Source organism: Pelophylax lessonae, assembly GCF_965119305.1.
Source record: "Pelophylax lessonae genome assembly, chromosome: 3".
NCBI classification, from domain to species: Eukaryota; Metazoa; Chordata; class Amphibia; order Anura; family Ranidae; genus Pelophylax; species Pelophylax lessonae.
The window spans coordinates 27,653,378-27,667,019 of NC_138770.1; the positions used below are offsets into that span (position 1 = coordinate 27,653,378).

The window sequence follows — 13,642 nt, forward strand, 5'->3', positions numbered from 1 at the left end:
TATGTATCTAGACTGGATTTATGGAGATTCTGGGGTTCAGCTGGCAGAGAAATGTTGATTTTCAACACAGGAGTAACTATGATGTACATTATATTATTCTGATACTATATAGTCCTATCTGTTGTATCTTATACAATATGTTGTACATTACATACTCCTGACTTCTGCTCTCTCCCATCTACCCACTGCTATATATACACATAATATGGATTCTCTTTTGTTACACCCATTTTGTACCAGCTGGACATTTTATATCTGATGATCTGATTGGAGCACAGACTTTTACATGTTGATAATAATGTTATAACATCCTCCAACTTTGGAATCTTAAACAGAAAGTGATAATGAGGGAGGAGTCAGTAACCCAATGATGGTGATTTTCAGGATCAGTCCAGTCTTCATCTTGGTTGTTCTCCACCCATCCTCACTCTCTGACCTCTGGTGGGGCTCAGCCCCGCTGTTATTCATGACTAAATCATATACTAAATAAGGAAGTGCAGTACTTGTGTTAAGATGGCAATGAGTGATAGAGGGGGTGGGGACACTCGTCCTATAATCCCCTCATCACTGTCACTCCTATAAAAGTTCTTGTTGTTTCCTCACTCTCTGACTAAGGTCCATGATTAAAGAAACAAACTGGTAGGAGATCAGAGGACCCATTTACTAGTTACGTTGATGGGGGAATTGTAAGATCTTTAGAGACAAAGCTGCCTGATGTGGGCGGGTCCTGGTTTAGGGGAACCAATCTGCTGATGTCTAGTAATAATCTTTTTATTTCTTTTTTAGTAGATGGACGGGAGATGAGGAAAACCTCAAAGGATTGTCTCACTTTGTCTCCAGACTGTAAAGTAGAAGATGAGGACATCACACAGTATAGTCCAGGAGAAAATCCGGCTACCTCAAATGTCCATCCGGCACCACACAGTGTAGATGGACCATCGTATTCCTCTTATCCTGAGGAATCTCAGACTGTGAGGGACAGTGCCGGACCATCGTATTCCTCTTATCCTGAGGAACCTCAGACTGTGAGGGACGGTGCCGGACCATTGTATTCCTCTTATCCTGAGGAACCTCAGACTGTGAGGGATGGTGCCGGACCATCGTATTCCTCTTATCCTGAGGAACCTCAGACTGTGATGGACGGTGCCAGACCATCGTATTCCTCTTATCCTGAGGAACTTCAGACTGTGAGGGACGGTGCCGGACCATCGTATTCCTCTTATCCTAAGGAACTTCAGACTGTGAGGGAGGGTGCCGTCCTTCCAACATACAAGAGGCTTTCCTGTACTGAGTGTGGGAAGTGTTTCTATTCCAAATCCAAACTTAATGTGCATAAAATAACTCACACAGGGGAGAAGCCGTATTCCTGTCTTGAGTGTGGGAAATGTTTTAATTCTCAATACAATCTCAATGTGCATAAAAGAACTCACACAGGGGAGAAGCCATATTCTTGTCCTGAGTGTGGAAAATGTTTTTCCCAAAAGGCCTATCTTTACACACATCAGACACTGCACACGGGGAAGAAGCCATATTCTTGCTCTGAGTGTGAGAAAAGTTTTTTGATAAAATCACAACTTGTCACGCATCAAAGGCTTCACACGGGGGAAAAACCGTATTCCTGTTCTGAGTGTGGAAAATGTTTTTCAGGCAAGTCCAGTCTTTACATGCATCAGAGATTGCACACGGGGGAAAAGCCATATTCCTGTCCTGAGTGCGGGAAAAATTTTTCAAGGAAGTCCAGTCTTTACAGACATCAGAGATTGCACACCGGGGAGAAGCCATATTCCTGTCCTGAGTGCGGGAAATGTTTTTCAGACAATTCAAATCTTTACTCACATCAGAGATCTCACACAGGGGAGAAGCCATATTCCTGTCCTGAGTGTGGGAAATGTTTTTCAGACAAGTCCAATCTTTCCAGACATCAGAGATCTCACACGGGGAGAAACCGTAATCCTGTCCTGAGTGAGGGAATTGTTTTTCAGTGAAGTCCTGTCTTCCTGTAAATCAGGGATCCCATACAACTCTCAAGGTGTATTAGTGTCTTGGGTGCACAAAATATTTTCTATATGAATGTTGCTGGACATCACAGCTCTCATGTGGGGAAGAAGCACACCCTGATATACACCTCAGATATACGCAATGGCTGATCTTCCTCATGTAAGAAACAGTTGATAAGGAGATCAGAGATCACCAGAGACATGGATGAAGTGTTGTACCGTGTTGGCTTTTCATTGGCTGAGTAAATTTTGGGGTGTAGAGTGGTAAGTAGAACCGTGAAATGAAGGAATCACCTTCAGAATGTCTTGCTTGTCTGTGTGACAGTTACTGATAATGATATAGCGGGTTACAGAGCTAGAAGCTGTGAGATCCCATATATCTTTATCAGTAAACTTTACATAGACAAGACAGAAATTCTGAAGTTGATGTCCTTCATTTCAAGGCTTTACTTACCAGTGGTGACCCCGAAGCGTGTCTTTCTGTCTTCAGTCCATCCTTCTCCCATCCCCCAACAGGAGGGAAGGAGAACTCGGAGATAAACTAGGTGAGAACTTCTTTCCTTTGCTCCTGTGTGGGTTTGGGTGGCTTGGTGGAGTGCGGCACGAGAGGGATAACACCGCTTGTCTTTATATTTCTACATATCTTGTCTGGGTGGAGGTTATTGGTTGGAAAATATTTATACTGTTTGATACTGTAAATAATTTCTGTTTTCCCTTTGAAGGGAGATATTATGTGTGGTTTGATGAAGTGATTGGCACAATAGTTACCACTTCACTTACATGTTTAGTTTTTATAAAATAGATGAACAAATATGACAAGCATTCATTCATCCATGACAAATGTTGGTCTTATTTTATTTCATTCAGTGATTTTCTATGATCATTGGGTCCATCTATTGGCTATAATGCGGTACTGAACTATTTTTCCTGATTGAGGTATTTTGGAACTAATACCTCATTATGGCCACTAGCTGGAGCTGACGATTATAGGAAGTCACTGTGTTTATTAGAATACGGCCAAAATTTATCACGGCTGGACACATGCTTGTCACACTCACCCAACATATTCTTTGGATAGACCCCTTAGTTTCCTATGTCAGGTGGGGGAGGGGTCATACAAATCCCTGAGATCACACCTATGTATTTATTAGTACAGTACACATTGAAGGAGATAAATACCAGAGCTGTTTTTGCATTATTTTTGCACACATGGTAAAATGCAGATTTTGCCCCTGAAGATTAGATATAACCCCCAAACATATATTTTCTGAAAGCGGAGGCCCTGGAGAATAAAATGGTGGTAATTGTTAAGGTGTTCCTCGTACACAAATGTCACCTTCATATCCGGGTTTATTTTCTCCTTTCCCCCATTTTCTATGGTGTGATCTTTTCTACAATACTTTGTTATAATAATGTAACACGTTGTGTATTGTATTGTACACAAATTATTACCGACTCCACCTCCACATTCCAGTCAAGTCATTTTCCTGACCAATTGGATTTCTTCCTTTACCATTGTATTCATTTTTTTGCACTCTTGTTAAAATTAAAGTGAGAATAAAAAATATATTGAACAAACAAAATTGTGTGTGTCGTGCAATGATGACAAGCTTGGGTATCCAGAAACGGCTGGTAGGTGACACTTCCATATACAGCCCAAGGAAGTGACAGAGAGCCCCTAGGAACCTTTGGAGGAACCCTGGCTGAGAAAGGCTGGACTAGGCAGTCATATATTATTATTATTATACAGGATTTATAAAGTTCCAACAGTTTGCGCAGGCTCTACAATGTTAGGGCAAACAGTACAATTACAATAAAATTCAATACAGCAGGAATCGGAGGGCCCTGCTCTTTAGAGCTTACAATCTAGGAGGGAGGGTCAAGTGATACAAAAGGTAATAACTGTGGGGGATAGGCTTACAATCTAGGAGGGAGGGTCAAGTGATACAAAAGGTAATGACTGTGGGGGATGGGCTGATGGAGAAAATAAAAGTACAGTTGTTAAGTGGGGGCAGAATAGGCTTCTCTGAAGAGATGAGTTTTCAGGGAGCACCTAAAGGTGGATAGAGTAAGAGATAGTTGGACATATTGGGGCAGGGAGTTCCATGGGATAGGAGGGGCTTGGGAGAAGTCCTGGAGGTTGGAGGAGGTGACAAGGGAACTAGAAAGCAGAAGATATTGGGAGAATCAAAGAGGATGATTTGGTTGGCATATTGAGACCAGGTTAATGGTGTAGCTGGGGCCGAGTTGTGGATGACTTTGTAAATTACCGTTAGTATTGTGAATTGAATTTGTTGGGTGAGTGGCTGCCATTGGAGGGATTGGCAGAGAGGGGTAGAAGATGCCGAGCGGTTTGTAAGGTGGAGAAGCTTGGTAGGAGCATTCATGAGGGACTAAAGGAGGGATAGCCTATGTAAAGGTAAGCCAATGAGGAGGGAGTTGCAGTAGTCAAGGCGAGAGATAACCAGGGAGTAGGGATGGGAGAATTGTTCGGGCCGGGTATAAGTTCAGCTTGGCAAACAGGGAAAAAAAGCCGCTAAGGTGCAAGTTCGAAGCCCGATGCAGGTCAGATCCGCCATCCAAGCATAGAAATATCCAAAAAGATAGAGACCGCACTCAAGGGTATAAGATGAAAATCAATCGAACTCCTTTATTCTCCATAAATACAGCAGACAGACAGTACAGTGCACGAACAGACGTGTCGGGTTGACGCGTTTCACAATGTAAATCGTATAATCATAACCACACACGATGAGACTGTGGATGCTGACAACCATTTGTAGATAAACCAAATAGGTGGTGGCCAGGAAATGTAATCACTCGTACCTTGAGTTAATTGGTAAGAAAACAGCTGCGAGTTCAGCAATCCACAGTCTCAGGGTGAAGACAATTAATTACAAAAAACTCCCTTGCTCCATAAGGACGGGGAAGCGTGCATACAAACAATGTAAAATCACATATTGAAAACATAGAAAAACATATATAGCAGGCTGTGTATAAAAAAAGGTTGCAATATAAAAATGTTAAATTCATATATATAGAGTTTGACCTCTGGTGATCAAAAATAATACACATATAAAAATATCCGGGAACATTGAAAAAATCTCTCAGAGTCTTTTATCGGCGGCTGTGTGGGGCCTGTATAACATGAAAGAGAGGACACACAGATATCGGTGTAGATGATGATCTTGTCAAAAGACGATACCCGTGTGTTGACCAAAAACCGGAAAACACACTAAACGAAGAAAGAAAAAACTAAAAATGGTCCCAAAACTTTTTGTAATGTGAAAAGCATGTATGGGTATATGTATCAATACATGTGAAAAAATGCATGTGGGGAATCTATATACATGCAGATTAGGGGAAAAGTGAAGGGGACTGATAGTACAGGAATGGATGGTAAAAAAATGTAGATGTGTAAATTAATATGATGAATTGATAAAGAAGGTGAAAGTTACGTGAAATACACAAATTGCAGAAAAATATATCAAAAATGCAAAAGATGCATATACTGACCTGGTGTATATCACCATGATGTCCTTATGGGGAAATGAATAGGACCTGGTTAGTATGTAAGTGACGTGGGTGATGGTGAATGGGGTGAATATAAAATATATATATATATATATATAGGTTATGAAAAATATTCAGAGGGACGGGAATTTTAAAGTAAAAATACAAATATATTAGTGTGTAAATGTGGATGAAGGATAAAGATAAAAAATTGAGGAAATGACACCAGAGGACAAACACTTAAAACAGCCTGTAAATATGGATTGTAAGTAATATCTGAACTGGCACCGATCTCAAATATGTGGAATTGGATAATTAATGTCAACATAATGCAGATCAAATCGTGATCGTGGGGTAACACAAAAACATGTATAAAAATTCTAGTCATATTGATATCACCCCATGATCGCGTATCCGGAAAATGTATAAAATATGTAATGTTTAAATTTAAATGTGCTCATGATACAAAAAAACGGTTAATATAATGTATCAAGTAGAGCCAAATATATAATAGATATGTATCGGTTGTGATACCATTATAGAGCACACTATGATCGGGTCTCTTTATGTTATTTTACACATAGTGTGCTCTATAATGCCAATTTTCTTTTAATACAATGTAAAAAAAATTATTGTTGTCAAAGAAAATAAAAAATGGGGAAAAAAAACGGCGTGGGGTCCCCACCGTCTACGCCAGGGCCCATCAATACCAGGCCCAAAAAAGGCTGCATGCTTGGATAAGGGTCTGGTATAGATTTTGAGGGGAAACCCAAGGGGAATTTTTTTTTTTTTAAATGGCGTATCTTCCCCCCCAAAATCCATACCAGACCTTTATCCAAGCACACAGTCTGGCAAGCCAGGACAGGGGTGAAGACAAGCGAGTGCCCCCCAATCCATACCAGGCCACATGCCCTCAACATGGGGGGGTGCTTTGGGGCAGGGGGGTCTGCAGGGGGCTTATCAGAATCTGGAAGCCCTCTTGAAAAATGGGCCCCCAGATCCTGGCCCTCATTTACCAAAAAAAGTGTCAAAAATAATGACATGAGCCAGTTTTTTAAAGTTCCTTTATTGAAAAAAAAATAAAAATAAATACCAAAAAAAACAATGTCCCCTGATGTAGATCAATGGTCAATCACGTCGACCCAAAAAAAGAAAAAAAAACCCTCCGCCCACAAGGAAGGCTGACTGTCGAATGGCTGCTCCTCTGGGTGACAGTTTTTAAATAGGTAATGGGCAGAGCCACCTGGTGATGTCACCTGGTGGCCCTGCCCCTTATGATGTCACCGATCCAGCATATTGTTTTTTTATTTTTTCTATAAAGTGAATTGTGAAAAACGGGCTCATAGCCTCATTTAATTTTGCAATGTATCCCAAACTCATTCACATAGGGGGACATAGAAACATAGAAACATAGAATGTGTCGGCAGATAAGAACCATTTGGCCCATCTAGTCTGCCCAATATATCTGAATCCTATGAATAGTCCCTGGCCCTATCTTATATGAAGGATAGCCTTATGCCTATCCCATGCATGCTTAAACTCCTTCACTGTATTTGCAGCTACCACTTCTGCAGGAAGGTTATTCCATGCATCCACTACTCTCTCAGTAAAGTAATACTTCCTCATATTACTTTTAAACCTTTGCCCCTCTAATTTAAAACTGTGTCCTCTTGTGGTAGTTTTTCTTCTTTTAAATATGCTCTCCTCCTTTACCGAGTTGATTCTCTTTATGTATTTAAAAGTTTCTATCATATCCCCTCTGTCTCTTCTTTCTTCCAAGCTATACATGTTAAGGTCCTTTAACCTTTCCTGGTAAGTTTTTTCCTGCAATCCATGTACTAGTTTAGTAGCTCTTCTCTGGACTCTCTCTAGAGTATCTATATCCTTCTGGAGATATGGCCTCCAGTACTGCGCACAATACTCCAAGTGAGGTCTCACCAGTGTTCTGTACAGCGGCATAAGCACTTCTCTCTTTCTACTGGTTATACCTCTCCCTATACATCCAAGCATTCTGCTGGCATTTCGTGCTGCTCTATTACATTGTCTTCCCACCTTTAAGTCTTCTGAAATAATTACTCCTAAATCCCTTTCCTCAGATACTGAGGTCAGGACTGTGTCAAATATTCTATATTCTGCCCTTGGGTTTTTACGCCCCAGGTGCATTATCTTGCACTTATCCACATTAAATTTCAGTTGCCAGAGTTCTGACCATTCTTCTAGTTTTCCTAAATCCTTTTCCATTTGGCGTTTCCCTCCAGGAACATCAACCCTGTTACATATCTTTGTGTCTGGGGACCCCATTGTTAAAGGGGGCTTCATGATTCTGATAAGCCCCCTGCCTGCAGACCCCCACAACCACAGGCCAAGGTTGTGGGGAAGAGGCCCTTGTCCCCATCAACATAGGGACAAGGTGCTTTGGGGTGCACCCCATATGTTGAGGGCATGTGCCCTGGTATGATTCAGGTGGGGGCACTTGCTCACCCCCCCTTTCCTGGCCTGCCAGGCTGCATGCTCAGATAAGGGTCAGGTATAGATTTTGGGGGAACCTCGTGCCATTTGTTTTTTAAATTTTGACATGGATTTCCCCTTAACCGCTTCCATACAGAGCAGTTAGACCCCCTTCCTGCCCAGACCAATTTTCAGCTTTCAGCACTCTCACACTTTGAATGACAATTGCTCAGTCATGCTACACTGTAACCAAACAAAATTTTTATCATTTTTTTCACACAAATAGAGCTTTCTTTTGGTGGTATTTGATCACAACTGGGGTTTTTTTTTTTCGTGATATAAGCAAAAAAAGAGCAAAAATTTTGCAAAAAAAACACTTTTTTTTAGTTTCTATTATAAAATTTTGCAAAAAATTAATTTTTCTTCATACATTTGGGCCAAAATTTATACTGCTACATATCTCTGGTAAAATTAACCCAAATTAGTGTATATTATTTAGTCTGTGTGAAAGTTATTGAGTCTAGAAGCTATGGTACCAATTACTGAAAATTGATCACACCAGATGTACTGATGGCCTATCTCCTTTCTTGAGGCCCTGAAATGTCAGGACAGTACAAATACCCCCCAAATGACCCCTTTTTGTAAAGTAGACAGTCCAAGGTATTTAGTAAGAGGCATGGTGAGTTTTTTGAAGTTATAATTTTTTCCCACAATTCTTGGGAAAATGAAGAAAACATTTTTTTTTCTTTTTTTTTTTCCCAAAACGTTGTCAATTTATAAGCTATTTCTAACACATAGCATGTACACAGCAAAAATGACACCCCAAAATTCATTCTGCTACTCCTTCTGAGTATGGTGATACCACATGTGTGAGACTTTTACACAGCCTGGCCACAAAAAGAGACTCCACGTCCAAGTAGCACCATAAGGCGTTTTAGGAGCATAAATACACATAAAACTTTCTTACTACCTATCACACTTTTCAAGGCCCTAGAGCAACAATACAATGGAAAAGTCCACAAAATTACCCCATTTTGGAAAGCAAACACTCCAACGTATATTCTATGAGGCATTATGGGTCCTTTGAACATGTCATTTTTTTCCACAAGTTTTTGGAAAATGTGGGAAAAAAATAAAAACTTTTTTTTTTACACAAAGTTGTCAATTTATAGGATATTCCTAACACATAGCATGTACATCGCAAAAATGACACCCCAAAATACATTCTGCCACTCCTCCTGAGTATAGCAATACCACATGTGTGAGACTTTTTCACAGCCTAGCCATATAGAGGGGCCTAAACATCCAAGGAGCATCATCATGCATCCTAGCCACTTGCCTAGGCCTATTTTTGACATTTGGTGTTTACAAGCTAAAATCAGTTGTTTTTGCTAGAAAACTACTTAGAACCCCAAAACATTATATATTTTTTTTTAGCAGAGACCCTAGAGAATAAAATGGAGATTATTGCAATATTTTTTATCACACCGTATTTGCGCAGCGGTCTTCCAAACGCAATTTTTTGGGAAAAAAATCACTTTTTTTAATTAAAAAATAAGAAACCAGTAAAGTTAGCCCAATTGTTTTCCATAATGTGAAAGATAATGTTACGCCGAGTAAATAGATACCCAACATGTCATGCTTCAAAATTGCGCACGCTCACAGAATGGTGACAAATATTGGTACTTAAAAATCCCCATAGGTGACATTTTAAAAATTTCTACAGGTTGCTATCTTAGAGTTACAGAGGAGGTCTATGGCTCAAATTATTGCTCTTGCTCTAACGATCGCGACGATACCTCACATGTGTAGTTTGAACACTGTTTACATATGTGGGCGGGGTTTCCGTATGCGTTCGCTTCTGCGCGCGAGCTCGCGGGGACACGGCGCTTTAATTTTTTTTTTTTTTTTTTTTTACTATTTATTTTATTTATTATTTTTTATTTTTACACTGTTTTTTTAAAAAAAAAAAAATTGATCATTTTTATTTCTATTGCAAGAAATGTAAACATTACTTGTAATAGAAAAAGGCATGACAGGACCTCTTTTTTGTGAGATCTGGGGTCAAAAAGTCCTCAGATCTCACAAGTACACTAAAAGATAGAAAAAATAAAAAAAAAAAATTTAAAAAAAATTAAATAAAATGAAAAAAAAAAAAGGGACCTTTAAACTGGTTGCTAGGCAACGACGTTTGCCGTAGCTCCGGTCCTCCAAGACCATAGAGTCGAGTGAGGGCAAGCTTGCCCTCACTCGACATCCTGTCTGTGAGGATCTGGGACCGGATCGTTTTCATTGGCTCTTTACCTAGATCGGGGATGGGCTCTGTCCGAGGGACGAGCCTCGTCCCCGATCGCCGCGCTGCGCGCCCCCGGGGGCGCGCATTAAGGAAGGAACGAGCGGCTCGCGCTGGAGCCGCTCATGTGATCGGCTGTGATTGACACAGCCGATCACGTGGTAAACAGCCAATTTCATTGGCTGTTTACCTTGATCGGGGTTGGGCTCAGTCCGAGGGACGAGCCTCACCCCCGATCGCCGCGCTGCGCGCCCCCGGGGGCGCGCAGTAGCGGGGAGATCCGGGCGCCGTCATATGACGTCGGCCCGGATCGAGAAAGGATTTGTGCCGACGTCATTTTACATGACGCGGTACGGAAGGGGTTAAATTTCATGCCAAAGGGCCTGGTATGGATTTTGGGGGACCCAACGCTGATTTTTCCCCAATTTTTTTCTTGCCGGCTTTTTTTTTTTTTTTTACATTCTGCTGTCAGTGGGGAAGCCCACCAACAGCTCATGACTCATAGGTTGTTAGGGACGCAGCGGCAGGCTTCCCGATCTCGCTTCTTAACAACCTATTGACTGTGCGCTCGGTGGGATTTAAATAGTAATAAAAATAAAAACACAGAGCACACAAAAAAAATTTGGGTGATTGGAGAAGTTATCCTCCGCCCAAACCACTCGCCCATCCCTAGTGGTGTTTAGAGGGAGGGAGAAGATTGTTGGAGAGGATGCATGGAGGGCATAGGTGGGAGAATACAAGGCTGAGGGTGTTGTCACCAGAGTGAGTAGAAGCCTCTATCCATTGTGTATCCATTTCTTCAGGCCAAATGAGGAGGTTAGACTGAGAAGTTTGGAAGTAGCAGAAGTGTTCGTAGTAACAGGGATGATGAAGTCTCTGAGAATGATTGTGGGGATTTCAGAAGAGAGAAAGTAGGGCAGCCAGGCAGAGAAGTCATCAGGGAAAGTTAATACCGGTCCAGCGGGCCGATAGATCACAGCAATTCTAGAGGAGATTGGAGAAAATAGACGTACAGTGAGCTTCAAATGATGAGAGGGAGGAGAGTGGAGAACCTTGAAGGTGCTCTGTGAGGATAGGAGGATTCCCACTCCACCTCCCTTGTGTTCCCTAGGTCTAGATTTACACTTACTTCATTCATCTCATGGTGTTTATCAATAAATGAAGTAAACTGATCCATGTGAAAATTCATATACAACATAAAGTGCTTTGTGCTCAAGATGCTGTTCCCTGCAGATCCACTGCTTCCATTTTACACCTACTTCATTATATTATAATATTTTCTATAAAGTAATAACCTGTGCAGATTCATGTAATCATACAATATTCTTTTCTCAATATAGTGTTCTCTGCAAGTCCACTGCTTCCACTTTGCACCTACTTCAACGAAGTTCTGTTGCTCCATAAAAGTCCACAAATGAATAAAAAGTTGATAAGGTGTGAAAGTTCTCCGTGCTCCAAACTGTGCCAGCTGTAGTGTAGCCACGCCTTCTTCCATCTCTTACACACGTGATGGTGAGGGCGCCCCCTTAGTAGTGCTTCCCCACTCACCAGAGCAATGACTCCCAGCTTTTCAGCTACCAGAGTCACAAACATCCTTCACACTCTCCTCACCTCCGATGGTAAAGGAACTGGATCCTCCTCGCTCACTCCTGCAAGTCTGCTGCTCTTTCTGTCAGTCTCCCTCCTAGACTCGGCTTCCTCCTCCGATCGCTGTTCCAGCAGGAGCTCCACCTCTTCATACACACTCAGGGAGGAGAGAAAGGGGAAGGATATACAGTACATACACACACAGCACAAGGCTGTGTTCACACTACCAGACGGTTCTCAGGGCTGCAGTTCCTCTGAGCTCCACAAGGTGGTGATCTCACCTCTAACCAGACAGGAAGTCTCTATGGAATACAGACAGGAAGTGATGTCAGATTCTGACAGGACATTCCATTTGGTAGGACGGAAAGAGAAGACAATGCAGGAATTGGAGGCAGAGGAGGTAATATGTAGATTAACCCCTTCAGGGGGATCAGTTGATGAATAATATATCTTGCTATATAAAGCTGGCCATACATGGTTCAGTTTTATCGTTCAGCCAGCGGGATGAGTGAAAAAAAACTGAAGCGATTCCCCCATCCACACATTGGAGGGGGATGGGGGAATTCTCCCCGCTGCACTATTGTATTCTGACAATGGGGGGCGCTCCTCCGCTCTCAGAATACACAGATCAGTGATGAAGCTATTGGCTGCAGCTGCTGAATGAGTGACTTTTATCCGGCAGTGACCACACATGGATGGAAATGTGAGCGATCCCTGCTGAACTAGCTGAATTTCCATGTATCTATGGTCACCTCCCCTCCCCCTCATCTCCTTCATTATGTAAGTCATGCTGAGATAATCTCCTATTGGCTGAGCAATATTCTCATTTGTCGCTGAGCTCCTTCTTGCTATTCCTCGTCCTGCCTGTTGTTTCCTTGGATTGATTTTCTGTGTAGTGACCCCGGCTTCATCTCTTGGATGCGCTCGTCTGTTGCTTGTCCTGACCTTTATCCTGATTCCTGGATCTCCTCATCTCTCCTCCATATCCACTTACACAGCTTTTCTCCACACCTGCAGTGACCCGGGGGGGGATGAAAAACATGCAGCAAAATCCATCCCCACCATTAGGAGCTCTGGAGAAAATTGTCTGCTATTTACACTCCGTTCCTCCGCACGTCACCTGATCACATGAGAGATTACTTTCACACATTCCTGACAGATTTCGGTATGGTAAAGGTCAAAGTTCACTCTTCAGTGTAGGAGAGGTAGGACGCACCCAGAAACAATGATTTGGTTTGTATGGGGGCCTCATATAAATAAATGTTCCTGCATTCAAAGTCTATATGTCCTATGACATCACACTGACCTCACAGCTCTTCCCCCCAATGTCCATCCATCTGGCTTTTTTTTCTCATGCTCTTAGGATGTGGGCGGACCCTTGGAATTCTCACTTTCAAAAGTGGGTCTGTTGGTCCTGCGTTGTATGTAATGATGTCAGAATGCCTGCAACAAGCTTTTACTCTGCGTACTGTGGGGTTCCTGTGTGGGTAAATTATACCTCAGTCTGAGGTGGGGCTTTAATAAATAGAGACCTGACCTGAGAGATGAGGAGGATTCTGGCAATATGATTTAATTTTACTATTTGTGTTAAGATCTAGAGTTTTCCTCCTGTGAAGTCTGGAGATCATATGACCATCACATTGCCTCCACCTCCCTCCCTGATAGAATAGAGAAATACAAAGAAGATTCTAGAAGTCACCAGAGAGATCATGGAGGAGAGGTGAGCGGTGCTGGGAATTCTGGGACATTATCCAGTAACAGACAAGGGATGTGTCTGGATGGTGACTGTATCATTGTGTGTGTC

General features: G+C 42.0%; 2 protein-coding genes across 2 annotated transcripts in view; one reads left to right on the plus strand and one right to left on the minus strand.

Annotated features, from left to right (window-relative positions):
- LOC309550260 (uncharacterized protein) overlaps positions 1 to 13,642 on the minus strand; it is a gene marked incomplete at both ends in the record, with an annotated part of 1,652,360 nt that overhangs the window by 1,598,060 nt on the left and 40,658 nt on the right. The window lies entirely within an intron of this gene.
- The window catches only part of LOC309549847 (uncharacterized protein), a gene marked incomplete at its 5' end in the record, with an annotated part of 37,109 nt that overhangs the window by 9,932 nt on the left and 13,535 nt on the right, over positions 1 to 13,642 (plus strand). Inside the window, one exon of the mRNA XM_082250345.1 lies at positions 1,188 to 1,973. Coding sequence (XP_082106471.1) covers positions 1,188 to 1,973 — 786 coding nt within the window. The remainder of the gene's footprint in view (positions 1 to 1,187; positions 1,974 to 13,642) is intronic.